The 19,955-nt window shown below is 41.4% G+C and overlaps 1 protein-coding gene and 1 long non-coding RNA gene across 3 annotated transcripts; one reads left to right on the top strand and one right to left on the bottom strand.

Moving 5' to 3' along the window:
• Positions 1 to 1,858: 1,858 nt before the first annotated feature.
• On the bottom strand, positions 1,859 to 16,386 carry LOC103478995 (leucine-rich repeat-containing protein 52). Its single transcript, XM_008433178.3, has 2 exons — positions 13,855 to 16,386; positions 1,859 to 4,417 (listed from the first exon to the last, which is right to left on the bottom strand). Exons 1-2 carry the CDS (start codon positions 14,510 to 14,512, stop codon positions 4,089 to 4,091), a joined length of 987 nt encoding a protein of 328 aa, XP_008431400.1. The 5' UTR covers positions 14,513 to 16,386; the 3' UTR covers positions 1,859 to 4,088.
• On the top strand, positions 14,034 to 19,162 carry LOC103478994 (uncharacterized). 2 transcript variants are annotated; one of them, XR_001777504.2, is made up of 3 exons: positions 14,034 to 14,161; positions 16,826 to 18,045; positions 18,130 to 19,162. It is a non-coding gene; the product is annotated as an uncharacterized LOC103478994 (long non-coding RNA). The 2 variants fall into 2 exon arrangements; XR_014084315.1 differs by having other exon boundaries at positions 16,826 to 19,162.
• Positions 19,163 to 19,955: the final 793 nt, after the last annotated feature.

The raw sequence follows: 19,955 nt of genomic DNA, 5'->3' as shown, positions 1-19,955 counted from the left end.
CTGACGATTATATATTTATGCTGATATGTATGGGAGTTCAGCACAGACAAGCATTTTGTCAAATGAAAAAGTCCATGTAAGTGTGCAATGATCATGGCCGTGATTCAGAGTGCCTGTGACTGACCACAAGGAAAGTCCAACAGATCTAGGAGGGGTTTTCCTAACGTCTTTTGTTTTGTCGCAACAGAAAGTTTGCAGAGCATAAGAGGAACGCCACTGTCAGAAGGTTCCTGTTAGGAATACAAAAGAATTTAGATATTATGTGGGACACAGTCATCTTCCAAAGAGTTTGAGAGAGGAGAAATTCACGGTAACAATACCAAGAACCGAAGAAATTGATGAAGAGACTAAGGACATTGTCATGCAATTTACTTTGGTTTGAATATTGTATATTCTAGCTGATAAAAATAGTTTATCATCTCATAAGTGTGTTTCTGGGTACCGTCTTAGGTAAAATTACCATGAAAGTATTTGTACAGATTTTGAGAAGATGTCTTGAAAGATGCACAGCCTTTGTTCATTAGTTTGTTTACCGTATCCCACAATGCAGAGCATACCTGGACAGCTTTTAGCTCAACCCTTCAGTGGACACCGATGTGTCGGATTGATGTTGTTCATATTGTAAATGAACCACTTACCGAGGTCCGAGGTCAGTTTGGAGGCGGTATCTTTGGTGCGATTCCAAACGAACTCTAAAGTTGTTTATATCGTATTCTCAAAATCCAACAGTACTTTTCAGACAGTTTTGTTTTGGTCTCTACCCTGGTGCACTGGCTGTGTTCACATCAACCCCAAAAAACCGCTGATTGAACACTTCAGGTGTGAAAACATTCTTATCCCTCCCATGGTCTTAAAAGGCGGTCATTTCGACCCCACAAGCTTTTTACTCGTTCCACGGTCTGGTGGGGTCACACTGACCCTGCGTGCGCTTTTGAAGTTTTTGTGTGTGTGTGTGTGTGTGTGTGTGTGTGTGTGTTTGTGGTTTGATGGGACAACCTTGTCCACAAAACTGAAAGTATAATCATAATGATTACCTCCAAAAGGTTTGCTTGTAACTACAGCTGTATAGATTGTAAGGCTATTAGTAGAACAAGTTCTGCATTCATATATTTTGGTCTCTCTCTTTTTTGTTTGGCAACACAATGACCTAACATTTTGACAATGGTGTGCACATTATTTATATCCACTGTAGATGAGAGTTTAGTACAAACATGCGTGTTATGCAACATAAAAAAAAAAACTGAAGAAAAAAAAAAAAGCAGGCTGTGTAAATGCCCAAAGCGTTAACAGCAATCAGCGAGTCAGTGACTATGTTTTTCACAGGCGTTCCTAATCACCAGTCATGTCGGCAACATACAGACCTCTGCTTGACATTTTGACATCCTGCTATGCACGCCACGCCATTATGCCTAAATTGGTCCATGCATAGTTATACAAACTATGATGAGTCAGGATCACCCCTTTATATAAGGAGGAAGAACAACAACAACAAAAAAAGATTTTTAGACAGATTCAGACTGTTTTTAGCAGAGGTTGGAATCAAATACCTTTAAGTCCACCTTTCCTTTTTCCTGCTTGAGTCAATATTATCGTTTTGTTTCTGTCATATTAGAGTCCATCGTGGCTCTCAACAATATCTGCCTCTGGAATTGCGCTTGCTTTTCAAGTGAGAAAACGGCGTCTGAATCATCCATCAACAGCGCCCACATTCATTTGATAGCCCCCCATCCCCCAACCTGTTACTGTTTGGCTACAGCTGAAAGGAAAATATCTGTTTATGCATAAGTATTTGCTGAGAAGAGTTGAACTAGAATTTTGCTTTTTGCTGTCGCTTATGTCATTTACACAGTCAACAGGAGAGTGTATTGGTTTTCTTAGGTTCAAATTCATCCATCCGTCCATCTTCCATTTATCTGAGATTATTGTTGGAACAACACTGAGGCCCAGGCTGTGACAAATATCAGTACATCAATGAACTGAGTTGACTTTAAACAAACAATTTAAAGTCATTCAGTTCCATTATTTGAACGGACAAATTTTGTCAAAATCTGGTCCGCTTGAAACATCCTGCACATGTTGGAAAAAAATGACGGTAACAAAAATAATCTTACTTGTTACATTTACAAGAAATCCAGCAGTAGCAAGAAAACTTGGAAAAACATGTTGCCACCTCATAATATTCCTTTCTTATTCCTCACGGGACAAGATGGTCAGCAAACAATGAATTATGAGCAAGGAAAACATTTCAGTATATATAAAAAAAGACCTTTACTTTTTATTCAAACTTTACAACTCGCATTATGCTAATCAGAGTAAATTTCGTGGTATCAAACATGTTTGCAGACAGACCAAAAAAATATTAGATTAGCGTGTCACCTCCGGGGGAACTGAACCTTTCAGTGCTTCCCATCAATTACTTGTATTGCTTTTAGACTATGTAAAAAGTTACAACGTGCTGAGACTAAAGTATATAAAGTTCCTCATATGAAAGTCAAAATTCAAAGATCTCATTGGTAGTTTAGGCTTTTCTTCCCATCTTTCATGCATCACCAATAACCTTCCAGGCTTTTACATCACATCAGATGAAAGTGATCGTTCAGGACTTCTGATGTGAGATTCTAAAAGAACATTATCAGCAGCTAATGTCTTACCTGCAATACGTCTCGAAATCTTCAACTGATTAAAATCCAGATTTTTTGGACCAGATTTTGAAGCTATACGGCCAAATCTGAGAGGCGCCACGGCCGCATAATCCTAAACTCCAATCTCAAAATTGTCATGTTTACTTGACATTTATCTTATAACCTTCTACACCATTTTCAGGTTTGATATTTACAGAGAAACCTATGAATATTTTAGCAGATATAGAGGTTGGAGGCGGTGCGTCACTAATAATCTTCCTCCTCAAATGTGATAAGTTTCAAAAGGCAATTTTTACATAAAAGTAATTATGAAAATGTCTATTAATTAAAAAATGACTTAAACCACAATGTTTAATTTTTTATACACAAAATTGCAATAATGAGTTACAGAAGAAGACAATGAGTGGAGCACCACTGCCTCGTTTCATACTGGATGGCATAGTAACACAATATTATGTAGCATAATAAAGAAACTTGACTAAATGCTATTTTATTATTTTTACACTGCATTTCTTTCCTTTCTGACTGTTAATCTGACCTCAATCACTGTGTTGATCTATTCTCAACACGTTTCACGAAGGAAGATAATCAGGGATGCGTTGCCTCCAGTCACCACTTCCTGTGTTTCTTCTAAAGCATAAATTTGTTTATAAACCGATATGACGTTTTGAAATTGGAGTTGCTTTCAGTCTGTAAAAGTCTGGCACTTTTACAGACTTGCTGAACCAGAAAAGGATCTTTACCTACAATCCTTTTCTGGATTGTTGGTAACGACAAAACCAGCTAATCTGGATTGATGTGAAATTTAGACGCAAAGATATTAATTGCTGATAAAGTTTCAGCCTAAACTCATTCCAAACATCCTGAACTATCCCGTTACACAGTCCCTTCAAGTCAGACTGTGCCTTTTGGAGACAGAAGTTTCTTTAAAGATACAGGAGATTATTGTAGTGCTTCACATTGAAGACGCAAAAACGCTTAGCATCATACAAAATAGTAATGTAAAACTAGTTCAGAAGACTTTAGAGACAAAAGTCTGAAATATAAAATAAGCCGAGTGTGGATGCGCAAAAGATTTAAAGAAACACCAAACTGGTCTATTAGTACCAGTTTTACCAGTTCACACTTCCTTTCTGCTCAACAAATCCAATTCCCACTCAAACAACACAGAATTACACGACATACAGATTCATACATTTGCATATATGGTTTATGTATCACCCAGCTATGGGGACCTCCAGCATGGAGACTAAAAAAAAAAAAAGAAAAAAGAAACCTGTTTCATCCCCGGAAAGCGCCCTACAAATGATTAGAATAGAAAGACATTCCTTATCCATCTTCTGTTTGCAAGCCAAGACTCAGTTCTGATTTAATGTCTGACCTCACAGACAGCCTTGGAGGTGTGTTACAGGAGGCACTGTGGGAGTCCATGGTGGACGGATTCTTTCAAACAGTATGTGAAGTTTTTAAGCTCCTGTTGCCCCGCTCTGTTCTGCCTCTGGATGCACCAATCGTCTCAATACCTTCCTCCTCGTTCTCCAGTTCGAGCTGATCGTCCTTCTTCTTGATGTAGCGCTCGTACAGCACCATGACGACGCCCATCAGCCACGCTGACACCGTCCCGGCGGCGAAGATGACGAAGCCGATGACAACGAAGAAAAGGTAGTCCCAGGAGTCCAGTGTCTGGTGACATAACGTCCGCAGCTGGATGCCCACCTCGCTCAGACGGCGACCTTGCATGTCAGCCGGTGAGCCACACACTGTCTGGCCCTCATCTGTCTCACACACACACACACACACACACACAGACAAGAAGTGATGAGATTATTCATGTGACAATGTGGCCTAACAGCATCTTTAGTGTCCACTGATAGAAAGCAGTGGATACTAAATAACTGCTCAGCTTTTCTTCAGTATAAAACTTGCCAAATCACCCACCAGATGAATGCCAGCTGTTCAGAAATGTTACATATTTATTTACAAAGTAAACTGTTTGAAAAAAAATGTATACCTTTGCCAAATTTTAGTCCTATTACAACCACAAACTTCCCTTTAAAAGCTTCACTTTTTTATTTTGATTTTTTTTTACTGGAACAGCAATGCTAGCTAGCTAGGCCATGGCCAGGCTTAGCTAACAAGCTAGATGGATAACTAGCTAGCTAGGCCCAGGCCTTTAATTTTTATTTCCGTTTTTTCTTTACTGGAACAGCATTGCTAGCTAGCTGTCAAACTAGCTACTGTAGGTAGGTCATGGCCATAGCCAGGCCTAGTTAACAAGCTAGATAAATAACTAGCCCAGGCCTTTAATTTTTATTTCTGTTTTTTCTTTACTGGAACAGACTTGAGCACCGCCTAGCTAGCTCTATCCATCTATCTTCCCCTTCATCCTACCATCAATTGTAAACAAGACACTTCATTTTCCCCGCTTGAGGCAGAAGCTGACCCCTGACCCCAAAGAGGTTCTGAAACCAACTGGAGTAAATGTATAGTTTTCTGCAAGAGAACGTTGTCAGAACATGAAATGAGGGTGGACGGACTGATCCAAAAATGTTGATATCAATACCAAGTTGATATAAGCATCGGTTTGATACTGGCGTGGTAAAATTGAACATTTAGTTTTGCACTTGAAACTTTTAAAATTTTTGCATTGTAGTTCCATTGCTGCACCTCACAAAAGATTTTGTTTCGATTTGTTCTTAAATCATCTTATTTTGCATTTTAATTAGAGAAAAAACTGTACACTTATTTGTTTAGTTGTTCTATTGTTTCCATTTATATTATTAAAGTATTTTGCAGATATTTTTTTTGCATTTTGCATTTTTGCATTTTGTCCAAATTCTGTTGCAGGTTGTCACAAAATAACTCAGAGAGACAGAGACTGCAGCAACGTGTCGGTTGGTCTGTGTTACCCAGAAAGCAGTTGGGCACAATATCGCAACACCAACACCGTGAGTGAAACAACAACTGGGACAGCCTACTATTAAAGTACTCGGGGACCACTTCTATACAAATGTAGATGTGTAATAATAGAGTACGGCAACCCTAACTGAGGCATCTATTCTATGTGCCTTATAATGTGGTGCGCCTTACATATGAAAAAAGTTTTAAAATAGGCCATTCGTTGAAGGTGCGTCAAATATCTGGAGTAGTGTAGCTGAAAATAAGGTATTTGGTATCGGATCGATGCCAAAATGTCGAGTGTCACACAGCTCTAAAACTTTGCCGTTCTAGTTATCTACTAGACCAAGAGGACCAAAAATTTTAATTTTAATAAGGACAAAGGACACCAGCATAAAGTCTCAGCCAGGTAAGACCTCAGGACTTTTGTCAGATATTTCCCAATTTAATTTACTGCATACATGCTCTGTTTTTGTTGCTTGACTCAGGTGCTATGGGCCCAGGATAATTTACTCTAACTGAGTCTCATATCATCCCGGAAGTTAACCTGGCCTGCAGACGGCCTGTCTGGGGCTGAGAGAGGAATGACGTCTGTTTTCCCGTACACACCAGTGGGAGTCACAACCAAATCACTGAATTCATACCACTCACTGTCTCAGAGTAAAACTGGTTATTTGGCCACATTTCCATTTGGACATCGTGTGGTTGCTCGTGTTGCCAGTGATTTTATTATCTCCACAATCAAAAACACACTTTGCTTCTGACACACACACAAATTTAAAAGAAGTCAATAGAGCTGGAAAAACATGAAAATACAGAAATCTGCTCAAGTATTAAAATTCTGCTGCCTTCTTTATCAAAACACTGCGAGGCTTTCGGGGTTTTCTGTGTTCCACAGTTTTAAGTTAATGCAGCATTTAAAATCTCTCGCACACACACACACACACAAAAATGAATTATGCAAACTCCTTTTCCCCACACAGGATTAGAGAGGGAGTCGGGTCTTTGTGTCTGCCTGAGACCTCAGATAACAATGTTTCTCATCACCAGGCTTTAGGTGGGCTCCAACTAAGACTCTCTGAGATCCGCAAATCCCAACAAAATGTTGACTTTCCTCTTTTCAAGTGAACTGGATGGAAGTACAGTAAGTACAGTCAAAATTCAATACAGAGCATGATGGATGTGACACTTCAACAGCTGATGGGAGTGCCGTCTTTTTTTTTTTTTTAGTTAATTTTCTGCTGAAGGGAGACAGAACTGTAACGCTGCTACAGACACTGCTGGTAATTGGCATGTGTTTTTTCAAAGGCTTTTGTGTTGTGAGGGATCAAAAGCTTTGAAATCCTCTGCAGTGGGAACAGTGTTACTGTCACTCTGCACCAACACCCCAGAATACACACCATCACTTAGCCAGAGAATAGGAAGAAGTGGTTTTGGACTACAAGTGAAGATCTGCTGCTTCACTTGACGCAAAGAAATCTTTCAGCACAATGTGAGACGGACGACAGTAACTGTGTCTCTCGTACTGAACAGCCTCGCTTGCGTAAATAGCTTATTAATATTCCCTCTCTAATTAACTGTTTGAAGGAGACGTTAGTGCATCTCATTGCAAACCTTCCTAAGGACATTTTATGATCTCATTCACTTCCCATCTTTAAGACTTTGCCTTAATTGATGAGGTTGATGAGGAACTTCCGTTATCAAATCAGCCCATGTGGCCTTTTGCTAGTAGGCCAGTGTTACAGTAAAAGCAACTTTTTTGAGCTTTACATAATGTTATAATGTCATTCCCTCGTGAAAAACATACCTGGAGTGTTGCCTTGATTCTTTCATGCATATTTGAGAAATCATTTAGTCTCCCGTGGCAACCATGCAGCTGTGTAAAACGCCTGGGTGGACCTAGCACCGCCTTCGATGGGCAAGATCCTCCTCAGAGCTGCAGGTTCCAAGTTTCTACTCTTCCCCATCACAGGGCAGCCTCTCCACTCCCCACTCAGCTCCGTCAGACTAGCTAGCAGCAATTAGCAAACATCTGGCAGAACTGCACATCTGCTGAACTCATTATACGAGTTATTCCTTCACCAGCTGATGTACTGTTAGCATCATAAGCTAATAATTGGACATTATCAGAATCCTGTGCACATTAAAACATTGAAGCAACATGTTCAACATGTGTTGTATGGTACCATCTGTGTGACTAATTTAATGGCATGTTGAAACACAAGTCCTTACTCCAGCTTACTCTATGGCAGCCATATTGGATTTTAAAAACAGGGCTGGCAAGAATCCACCCTTTTAATTGGTGTTACAGCTCAATTTGTAACTAAAATAACACGAAACAGTATTGTACCTTCACAGAGATGCCAGCCTACTAAAATTACATCAACAACTCAGTCAGAAAGTCACCAAAGAGCTCAGAACAACATCTGAAGTACTACAGACTTCACTTGCCTCCGTTAAGGTCAAAGTTTGTAATTCTTCAAAGTAATTTTGACACTGTTTTTAAGTTAAAATGTCAATTAAGTTGCTGACAAAATTGGAAACTCTTGGATAGAAACTGAAAACAAAAAAGAATTGTGGTGATTGGAAAATTGGGACCAGAAGAAAGACAAACAACTTAAGACTAGATAAATGAAGGAATAGATTCATTTAAAACTCTGCCAACAATTTTCGTATAGGATTTAAAGAATAAAAAAATAATACTGTACTTGTTCAATTGAATAGCTAGCTAGTTAGCTAGCACTAAAATACCTGGACTAAACTATTCAGTTGAACTTATTAGAAGCGTTTAGCTGCAGCTAGAGCTAGCTAGCTCTTGTAATAAGTTAGCAAGCTAGCTCTCACCCACGGGGTGAACGTTTGAAAAATATCTGGAGTAGTGTAGCTGGGAATGAAACTTCTGCTCCAACTTCCTTGCCGCTTATAATAAATAAAAACTGACTCAAGTTAGAAGGCAGTGTTTCTTAAAGCTCTTTTTTTTATCCTCAATGAAATTACTTGACAGCTCACCGCTAAAGGAAAAAAGACAAATTGACGTTTCTGAATATTTTAAGAATTTAACATCTAAATCTCTGTAGCTCTCATCGGAGAGGCATTTCCATGACTCGAGTTTCTGGAAATTAGCTTATCGGGGTCTGCTTGACTCAGATGTGCTGCAGAAAAATTCAAAGTGCGCTCTGATCCTGTCGGAGGCAGCTGCTGCTGCTCTCTTCATACGATATGCCGTTAGAATCATCGGCTTCATAAGAGCCCATTCTCCTTCCATGCCTATGCACACACATCCCGCCCTCCCTGCATCCCATCATCTCTGTACGTGTGGCAGGCCGAGAGCCGAGCTTCCTCCTTCCATCCTCACACAGTCAACTCATGTTTGCACATCTACTCTCCACGTGTCTCACAGGCAGGAAGGAAAACCCTTACAGTCTCACCCACCTAAACCCCCTCATTCTCCCCGCACCCCCCAATGGGGACTGCCATCAAAGAAGAGGGCTTTCCCTCTCTTCTTTCCTATTCACACTCTGCTCCATTTCGAGACGCTTCCCTTATATAACAACTGACAGAGTGCTAATGTAGCCAGGAAGGCGAGACAGACGAGAATCTGTTGGTTCCTTTCCTGAGGCTTTTGTTCTCTCTCTCTCTCTCTCTCTCTCTCTCTCTCTCTCTCTCTCTCTCTCTCTCTCTCTCTCTCTCTCTCTCTCTCTCTCTCTCTCTCTCTCTCTGTGTTTTGCGTTTGCATGGTGTTGCAGATTTTCTAAACTGAAGGAGACAAGCACGCTCTCGTCCTAAACCAGGTGAGATCCAGATGACCAGGGGCGTCTCTAGGTTTTTTTTTTCTTAAAGGGGGGCCAGGCAGGAGCACTAAATAATATGCCTCACAGTGTAAGATATGATCCCCCCCCATCTAGCCTAGTGTTATTTTCAGCTAATGAAAGCGTAGTGCCTCCCAGGGCTGCTGCCTCAGGGACCCATCTACCACCGTCCTATGTTGTTTTTTTTTTTATAAAAAAATATATTACTACATATCGTCATAACAGACAGCAGAACCACTTTTCATGTCAATGCATCCCTAACTTTTCTGTAGAGCATTTCTGTCATCAACTGACATGCAGTGTGGACAAAACGCTAATTTATCTACAGCATGAGATGGACCTTCCAGTTTAAAAAAATAATAAAATAAAATAAAAAGCTCCATCAGATCAAGTGTGCTTCTTCAAGAATCCATAATTCAGAACATGGAGTCCGAGCGTTTAAGGGCAGCTGAATGTTTTCCGTCTTTCCTTTTCTTTCTTTGAAAAAAAAAAAAAAAAGAGACAGATTTCACGTGCAGGGCCAAAGGATGCGCGTGTCTGAGAGCTCGGCTTCTCCTTTCCTGGCAGCTGTCACCGGAAGAGGCCGCAATCCAAATTGGGCGAGACAAACGTCGACGAGCTGCGGGAAAACTGGGACATCTCCGGCAGTGGTCTTGGGGACCATGGCGAAGAAGCAGGGACTGGGGATGGTATGGTGGGGGGGGTGGGGGGTGGGGGGGGTAGTTCAGAGAGCGTGGAAATTGTATTACAGCCATGGTGTTAAAATTACGACTGACTTCTTGCTCAGTAAGAGGCGCTATAAATAGCAGCTGGCCTTTTGCATAGCGACTTGTCCACACTGAACCAGCGGCATCGTAAATCAAACTTTAGGATTTACTCAGAGTATCGAAAGCGATTTTTCAAGTTGGCAGGGAAATAACAGCGGGGATCGATATTTGATGGGGAGACCATGATTCGTTAATCACACCTGTAGAATCGCGTCCCAGCAGCCGAGTGGAAAAGGGATCAATTTGTCGTTTCTGGATAATAAGACTGTCGGGTTTCCTGTCAAAACTGCAGCTGGTCGAGCTGAAGAAAGGAGCTGAAGTCACTAAAAGAGAATCAGGAAACTCCATTCTATCTGTTTTCTTTATCATTTAACGGTCCGACAGTCTGAGCCAAACTTTAGAAAAGGCTTACAGGGGCAGTAGCCCAGGGCACCAAGTTTAGGGGGGCACCCAAAAATTCTTCTTTTTTTATATATTTACTGTGCATGATGTTTCACAAACAATACACCTCATTAGGTCTGAAACGATTAATTGGATTAATCGATTATTGAAAAAGAAAAAAGTCAACTAATTTTGTAATCAATTATTCCTAAACTGGAGTATCTAGACCCAAAAAAGGCCATTTGCTGGAAGATATTCAGAGCAGTAATTAAGCCCAAAATATATTCATATACATTTTATACTTAAGATGAAAACATCTTTGATTGCTAATCTGTCCTAAGGAGAAATCCTCAAATGAAATAGTTTTAGCTTCACCTGGTTCAGATTTACTAAAGTAATGTGTTGAAATATTTTCTCATAAAAAAAGGATTGGTTTTTTTTATTTGCATCTTTTCACATATTTCTAATATTGTATATTAAGCTTAAGTGGTCAAATAAAATAATCTGTCTAATGTGCCACTTTATTACACTCGATTAATTGTTGAATCAGATTACTAAAATAATTGTTAGTTGCAGCCCTGGACCTCATATTAAAGTCATGGACTCGTTTCACATGTGGTGGGTTTTTTTTCTAAATATTGTTGGATTTTTATGAATTTCAGCGAAACTCAAAAATTGGAAATTTACCACCTTTTTGGGCCCAACATGGAGCCATGCCATTACAGACATTTCAAGCCGACCATGCATCTAATTCAAATTCAGATTTGTATGCCTGCTTATTTATGTTCTGTAATTTGCATGAGTACAAGTTGTGTTTTTTTTTTCTGTTCTCTGGGAGAGGACACCAAAACTCCCTCCAACCCAGGCGCCCTTATTCTTCTAAATCCGGCCCTGCTCACAGTGGTCAAACTTTGCTACTGACATCTACAAGTCATGAAACCGAAGGATGAGAGAGCAGGTCATAAAACTTAAAGAGAAAAAAACAGAACGGCTGGCTTATTTTTTTAAAAAAAATCTAAATCTTTAGGGGGGTCAATTGCTTTCTATTTTGTTGGTCAATTTTTTTTTTCTTTAATTTAACCGCATATACCAGAATATTTTTGGTTTTAGAGTTTACCGTCTACTCACTACCTGAACGGTCTGCAGAACATCATCTCTCCACTGTCAGAATAACAAGTTTTTGGTGATTTTTTTTTTAATCAAATTATTTTTAATGTGCTCCTTTGCCTTGCAGTCTGTTGACACTTTTCCAGAAGTCTGATAGGCTGTTCAAGTGCAACATTTCAACCCTAATCTGAGCTGAAATGTTGTTTTATTTGCTTCTGTGATTGTTAATAATTAGCATTGCTAACTCAAACGTTTGGCAGATAAATAACTTTCTGGTCTTATGCAGTTTTTTATTTCGCTATGTGTTTTTACTCTTATTATAAAAACTACAGCAGTCCTGCAGGCTATTGGCTATTTACTTGTGTGAAATAATAAGAGATGCTACAGTTGCAGATGTTGCCTGGGTGACGTGAGGCGAAAGAAATTGTGCAGCGCAGCTTCTGCCTGTACATGACAGGAGCAGTTATTCTTCCTCTGAGGCTCCAGCACAGTTTCTGTTAAAGAAGAGAGAAAACTGTAAAACTCCCTGTGGGTAATTATAAAGATAAGATCTTAAGATGGAATCTAAAACTAAAATATAGATTTTTAACACGCAAGTATCGATTAGATACTGACACTGACTTGGTATCAATATTATTGATCTATTTCATTTCCGTAAATTTTAAGAGGCGGGGACGCTGGGAGTTAAATCACATTTTCCTTCCCCTCAACTTTCCAATAATATGTTTGGACTAAAAAAAAGACATATTGGGTTTCATTTATGCTTCAGCTTTTCCACGTTTTGTGATGCTTCAGCCACAAAACTAAATGTGTTTTTGTCTCTTTTTATGCAACACATGAACTCATAGTTGTGATGTTAAAGGGTTAAATGATCAAATCTAATTTTTATTTATTTATTTATTTACAAAAAATTGAAAAGTGCGGTGTGCATTTTCATTTAGACAACTCTTTTTGTTTGATTCCGCTAAAAGAAAGGCAGCGCAACAAATTGCCTAAAGAGTTTATATACTAGTAAATGAAGTTCATCTGCATATGATGCGCTCTCAGGACTTTATATGAACAAATATCTCCGTAACATCGCTTAAAAAAAACATGGGATCAGTATCAGTAACGTTTTCATTCACATAAATCCACAAATACGGCCCTAGTGCTGTTGAAAACATGCCAAACCCAGAGGGGGCAGTGTAGATGGGAAGTGCAGGATGTACGATTTTTTTTCTGGAAAAGGAAATCAAATTTGGGAGAGATCAGGTGGAGCACAAATAAAAAAAAAAAATTTGCTTTTGTTGCTTTTGAAGCAACACAAATAGTAAACCTACCATGTACCAGTTCAGATCCACTTATGTATGGGACTAGCATTGACTAGCAGTGGATCGGGGCACCAAAACTGAGACCTTCATCATTCTAAATCCGGCCCTGCTGCCGAGAGCCACAAATAAACTTCCATGTCAACATTACACCAGATTAAAACACATATGTTCTTGGCTGACTTGTAAACGCAGCTGGTTGCACAGGTTTTTATTTTGGGGTATCAGACTAAAATTAAGAGCAGATCTCAGTTTGTGTCACAAATTCAAACTTAAATATACTGAAGTTTGTGGCTGTGATCTGACAAAACATGAAAAATTAAAGCGGGCTATTTTGCACTGACATGAGAGATTTTTATTTATTTTTGATGAAAGTGTGTTTTGCAGACATTGTACTTAATATAAGAGTCATAGGCCAATCAGGTGAGTTGTAATAGTATTTTGGGATTTTTGTGAATTTAAACAATACTTGAGTATTTGGAAATGACAAAGATAGAGTTTTTGTCTGTTTTGTGAAAACAACATGGAGCAACTGGTCGAGGGACTTATTAAACTTACCATCATAAGTTCATACCTAATTACGTATAGGACAACCTATTCATTTGCTGTAATTTGCATTCGCAAAATAACTTCTTTTTTTTTCTTTAGTAGATGGGGCCCCTAACGGTTTCCAACCCAACGGCCATAATTCCTTGTATCCATCGAAATACGTTTCGGGTTAAATTCAGAATTTATCCAGGGTGATAATTCAGTATTTTTCTACGGTCTAATTATTGTTATTTTGACAGGAGCTGCTTCCTGCTAACAGCCTCCAGTAAAAGGCCAGTCCGTTACGTAACCGGGCTTTCTAATTAGCTCCAACTGGAGCGTGCAGCACGCGCTCCCTGGACTAACCACTTCCTCACGTGACACCGGGGTGAAAGTGAAAGCGAGCCGACAGGACCTTGGAACTTGAAGGTCTCCAGGTGGACCCACAGGCAGAGGTCCTCGTTGTCGCACTGGCAGCTCCACGGGTTCCCGCTGAGCCCCACGGAGCGCAGGGCGGCCAGCGCGAGCAGCGACGTGATGTTGAGCGCCGTCAGGTTGTTCCGGCTCACGTCGAGCACCTGCAGCGCCTCGTTCTCCGAAAAGGCGTCCGGGTGGATGTCGGAGAGCCCCGGGTTGTCCGTCATCCTCAGCATCACCAGGCTGGCCAGCGGGCCGAACGTCCGGTCCTCGATCCGGCGCAAGGTGTTGAAGGAGAGGTCCAGGTAGGCCAGCTTGCGCAGGTTCCCGAAGGTGGACTCGGACACCTCGGTCAGGGAGTTGTTGCTGCAGTCCAGGTAGACCAGGTCGGACAGGTAGTTGAGCGCCAGCGGCGGCAGCTCCGCGATGCGGTTGTTGGAGATGATGAGCTGCCGCGTGGCCAGCGGCAGGTCGACCGGGAAGGCGACCAGGTGCTGCCCGGCGCACTGGACCACCAGCTGGTCGTCGCACACGCACCTGTCCGGGCAGCCGGCGGAGATCACCGGGGACGGCACGACCCCGGCGCCCAGGAGGAGCGCGAGGAACACTACGAGCCGCAGGGGTTGCGCGCTTGTTGGCTGCGGGGCAAGACGCATGACACCGCCGAGGGCTTCATCAAGCCCGTCTGGACAGAGACAGACACAGTCACATTCCTCATTGATGTGCCGTGGGATGGGTGGTGGGGAGGGAGGCGAGAAGGTGGCCGAGTTGTTTCGTCCCCAGAAAAATGATTCCCACCGCGGTCAGATCCGAAATGCGTGGCCGCCCGTGGCACGCTGCTGCTGCTGCTGCTGCTGCTGCCGCCGCTTCGCGCCGAGTCTCACTTCATCCGGCCAGCTGCTTCTGGAGCCGGCGCGCATCCGCTGCCGCGTGAACTTGACCCCCGGATGCCTGCGCGCTGCCTCGCATCTTGATTTTCTTTTCTTTTTTTCCTGTCGGGGTTATTTCTATTGCTTGCTATTCACACGTCGTAAAATCCTCACTGCGTTCTCCCGTCTCAGTTGTTCCATTAGATTTTTTTTTTTTATGTTGCCATCCTGGCGCTCACTGTAACTGAATCTAACTGCGCGGTGGGTAGAGGAGGAGGAGGATGAAGGGGTGGGGGGGGGGGGGTGTAGAGAGAGCTCACGCTTTGGAGCGAGCTGGAGCACGAGCGCAGGAGTCTGGGTACCAGAGGGAATGCAGGGCCGGTCTCACACATGGAGGAAGTATAAGCCGTGCACGTTTGGCATTTGGTGGTAAAGGTCACCTGGAATGCCTCCGCTGTGGGTCTGCGTGACTCAGGTGGGTTTCAGTAATTATAATCAGCTCGGTTAATGTGTGTCGGAGGAAAAGATGACAGGAACGTTCCACAAACAGGGGCGGATCCTGCTTAAATTGGGCGCCCCGGGCAAATACCCTCCCCGCCCCCCATCAAAAACTGCAAAACTTTGTCAATATTCCACTAATGTCCAATATTTCACAATTGTGGCGTTTGCATTAAATAACACAATTAAAATCACATGAATAAGTTTGTTTACATAGTAAACCATTTAAAAAACAACACTGCCACATCATCCTCCATTATTGTTGATAATGTGACAGGAAAAGTGTTTCCATTGCAGTTTTGCAAAATAAAAAAAAATTCCATATGGCAGAAAAAAACAGAATAAATCCTTCTACTGTTGAAACGTTATGCTTTTTTTAATTGTTGTGTTTCCATTTTAAGCAAATTTCTTTTCAAAATGCCAAATTGCACCACAATTATATGGTTTGAATCTTAGAGCAAACATTAAAAACCAAAATAATTATTAAATACTCATTTACTTTTTTCACACACCCTTTGGTCTACTTTATTCAAACTCCAGTTGCTTTGTCTAGAAAGTCTGGTTTGTTTGGGAACGTGATTGAACTCTGACGAGTTCCCAAAAAAAACGAAAAAAAAAAACAAACTCTGGTCCATCTACAAGCCAACCTCTCAGTTGAATTAAAAGTGAACGCCGATGCGATTCAAATGCTTATGTGAAAATAAAACGGATCAGGAAATGAACTGTAGCGCAAGGAATTCTGGGTAAACACAACCAACGCAAACGTGGGAGTCTATAGCATAGACATAATATAAGAGTGGTCCACTAAGCATATTTAAATATGCTTAACTATATATTAAAAACGCACTTAAATAATACAATTGTTTATAAATGTAGCTTTGACAGATGTTTGAATATGGTTTCCGTGTTATGATCGATTAAATGCGCTGATACGTCATTGTGCCTGTTAAACACATAACGCTGAGTGGAGTTGTGGACCGCTCCAAGATGGCCGCCCTAAATCTCGTTAGCGACAATAGGCGAGAGCGGTCCATGAGGCGTCTATCCTTATATTATGTCTATGGTCTATAGCTCTAGCGGGAGAAAAAGCTTGTGGTCTTTCACCAAAAGCAAAAGAGAAAAACTAAAATCTGACGCTACTCCATTTTGTTAACATTTCACGAAGAAGGAAGTTGCGTTCATCGTGTTCTTCAGAGTTTTTCATGTCGTTTCTCTCACTGGTGATCGGCACAGCGCCACCACGGGTCACGGTTTTTCCAAAAGGTTTCGTCTCGTTAGACGATGCAGTGGGAAAGTGAAAGGCAACAGCTGAACATGAAACAGAATCAGGTGTGAAAACACCCTGAAAGTTTTCAAAATGTTCTGTTAAATGTCACATTAGCACCAAATTGGAATCTGTTAGAGACGCACTTAATACCAAACGGCAAGTAAAGGGAGCGACTGAAGGATCTATTCTGCTTTGTTTCCGATGTCTCTGTAGCAGGTGACAGGACAGGATGCGATGGGTCGGCTGCTGGGTGGTCTCAGGCGCCGGCGGGTTTTTATTTTTATTTTATTTTACTCTGTGTGGAGTCCTGAATCTATTCTTGGTTCTGTGTGTAGGTGTTGAAGTGCTGAATCAGACCCAGCAGGATGGAGGAGCAGCAGCAGGAGGAGGAGGAGGAAGACAGATGTTGCTGCTGACGAGTCGTATGAAATAAATTACCCCAAAAATGGCAACCAGCAGTCCCTTCCTCCTCACACACACACTGACCACACACTCTGTCCGTCTTTGTCATCCACCCTCAGAGATCCACTAAAAGAAAATCTGTTGGGTTTTCTGTCTATTCACCGCCTCTGTCAGGTTGCTCTCCATGTGGACTGAAGTAATCCCCACAGCTGTTTAAGCCCTTATAAACTGGCTCTAGGAGGACATCTAGTGTCAGCAACAAGGAACTGCGTTTAGGATTGATACTTGATTGATGTTTTCCCTCAGCTTTGCTACTGTTGTGAAATGGAAGTAAAAACAGAACCAATTTCACAAGCTCTTAAAAGTTTACCCGTAAGTAAAAATGTTTTTTTTTAAATGATCAAGAATAATCTAAATATTGTTTAAAAATAGGTTCAAAGTTAATTGTACTCACTTCAAGTGACACCGTTTGAGGTAAAATGTTGGTGGGTTTTCTTGAGGCCTCCACTAGAATCAATTGTGCACCAACTGATGGCCAAGCAGTACGAAATGTTGGACTTTATGGACACGCGACAAAAATACAGTTGTTGCTGAAATACAGACACAAAAAGTTCTGTTTGCTTCACAGTAAAACCTTATAAAGAAGTTATCTGCTCACAAAGGAACAATGCTTTTAACTTTTTAGCCTGCGTGTGTAGCAGGATGAAGCCTGCCCTGCAGGATGGAGGACACCTGGCACCTAATTAACAGGATGTGGAGCATAAAAGGAGACTCCTTCACCTGTTTCCATTATGCCTGGACATGGTCACACTTCAGTAAGAAGGTCGCTTGGTTGGTTTGCAGTGGTCATAACTCTAACATCAGTAAGTAGTGTTTCTCCTGTATTAGACCTGAAATTGCAGTTGTTTAACTCAAATTGTTTGAATTTACAAACTGCCTGGAGTCTCCTGCTTGGTACTGGGGTGTGGCTACCGTTTCACCTCCCCAGTTGATCTTAGCAACGTAAAACAGGCATGTACTTTTTATTGCATCCATGCAGTTTTATTGCACAAAAACATGACAATTCATTTATAGAAAGTACTGGCAAGCTGATCCTCCTGCTGATGTTGGGCTGGAAGGGGCTCTCTGGTTGGGGTGGAGTCATCCGGCTCTGGTAGGTGAAAATGGCTTCCTTTGCATGGGTTTTTTTTACCATTTTCTGAAATCACCTATTAATTTGTAATTTCCTTTCTGACAGAAAGCTGCTGCAGCTCGGTGGAGACCCTGCTGCTTTGTTTCCTCAGTTTTGTGCTCTCCCACCCCCCAGCCCCCCTTTTTTTTTTTTTGGTGGAATCAAGTCTTGTTCTCATTGGTTTACAAACCTTCAGTGCCTTGCTCTATTTCCTTGGGTGCAATTCCCAAGGTGGCGTTGTTGACGCCTTCTGGTAACCCCGCTCTGAGAGGTGCATTTAAGTTGCAGAGTATCAGCCCATTTCCTACCCTGGTGTTGCCACACATGCCAAACATTTCATGTGGTGGAATGCCAACACACTATCCCACACAGACTTTATGCTATTTCCTGGGCCAAAATTACCATGTTATGTAAACTTAATTCAAGTTTTTATATGAATATTTCCAGGATGACATTTGTTTTGAATATCGGTGATTAAAACGGGGGATATGGATGTCTGGTTTCACTCTGGAGGATGATTTTTACCCTGGCAGCTGATCCTGAAGCAATATGTAATAATAAAATGACAAAAATTGTGGTTCTACTTGCTGTAAAAAATAAAAAAAGGGGCAAATACATTTGTGTGTGTAATATTTCCCAGTGAAAACTATATTGGTGATATTACCATGATTAAAAATACTTTTGGATCATTCTTAAACTGCAGTTGGGGGAGCTAGAAAAGAAATCTGTCAACAATGCACCAATTATCATTTAAATTGATTAAAAGTTGTCCAAGATAAAGCAATGCCTCATACTAAAGATGCATGCAGGTTTCTTAGTGATATTAAACTGAATCACTTCCTGTATTTTTTTTAACTGTACTCGCCAAAGCCTTGGCAGCCAAATTTCTTTCCCAACACGACTAATTTTCAACCATGAACTTCAGACTCCATGGTAGTTGCAGCAAAACCTTCGCCGGTCACATGATGACGCAACACAGCCGAATGATTCTTAGACTCTCATTAGAGAATTAAAACAAACCTCCACACATTCTGCATCTTTTAATCCATCTTTGAGTAATACATGTTTATCCATGGATTACTTATTAAAAAATACAGTTTTCTTAAACAAGTTTTCCTTTACGTTTGATTAATTTATGCAGAGAAAAGTCAACTAAATGTTCGGCTTAGATTTCATTTCAATGCAAATCGTGAATTTTCTGTTCTGCTTCTGCAGCAAAGTTGGACCAGAACTTCGTTTTCTCCTCTGGATCCAGAGTTCTGCAGATCACCAAATCCAGCTGTTGTATGTTTGGATCTGAAAATATTCCATCAATTTAGTTTTATCGTTTCAGATCATTGCATCATGTTACTGCGCATGTGCTGGATTTGAATTCCATCCATCCATCCATTTTCTTGCACCCTTTTTCCCTCAGTGGGGTCGGGAGGGGTGCTGGTGCCTATCTCCAGCCAACGTTTCGGGCGAGAGGCGGGGTCACCCTGGACAGGTCGCCAGTCTGTCGCAGGGCAACACAGAGACACACAGGACACACAACCATACACACACACACTCACACCTAGGGGCAATTTGGAGAGGCCAATTAACCTGACAGTCATGTTTTTGGACTGTGGGAGGAAACCGGAGTACCTGGAGAAAACCCACACATGCACAGGGAGAACATGCAAACTCCATGCAGAAAGACCCCAGGCTGGGAATCGAACCCAGAACCTTCTTGCTGCAAGGCAACAGCTCTACCAACTGCGCCACTGTGCAGCCCGGATTTGAATTCCATATGGCTCAAAAGTTCCCTCCGATTAAATACAATGCTGCCATTTGGCCAGATGTCGCCCTTTATACACTTGCTCTGTAACATCCAGATTCATTTCCTTCATTTTCAACATGAAAGCATTGAA

The sequence above is a fragment of the Poecilia reticulata genome, chromosome 17 (assembly GCF_904066995.2).
Source record: "Poecilia reticulata chromosome 17, P_reticulata-male-v2, whole genome shotgun sequence".
NCBI classification, from domain to species: domain Eukaryota; kingdom Metazoa; phylum Chordata; class Actinopteri; order Cyprinodontiformes; family Poeciliidae; genus Poecilia; species Poecilia reticulata.
This window is presented reverse-complemented; position numbering and strand designations above follow the sequence as displayed.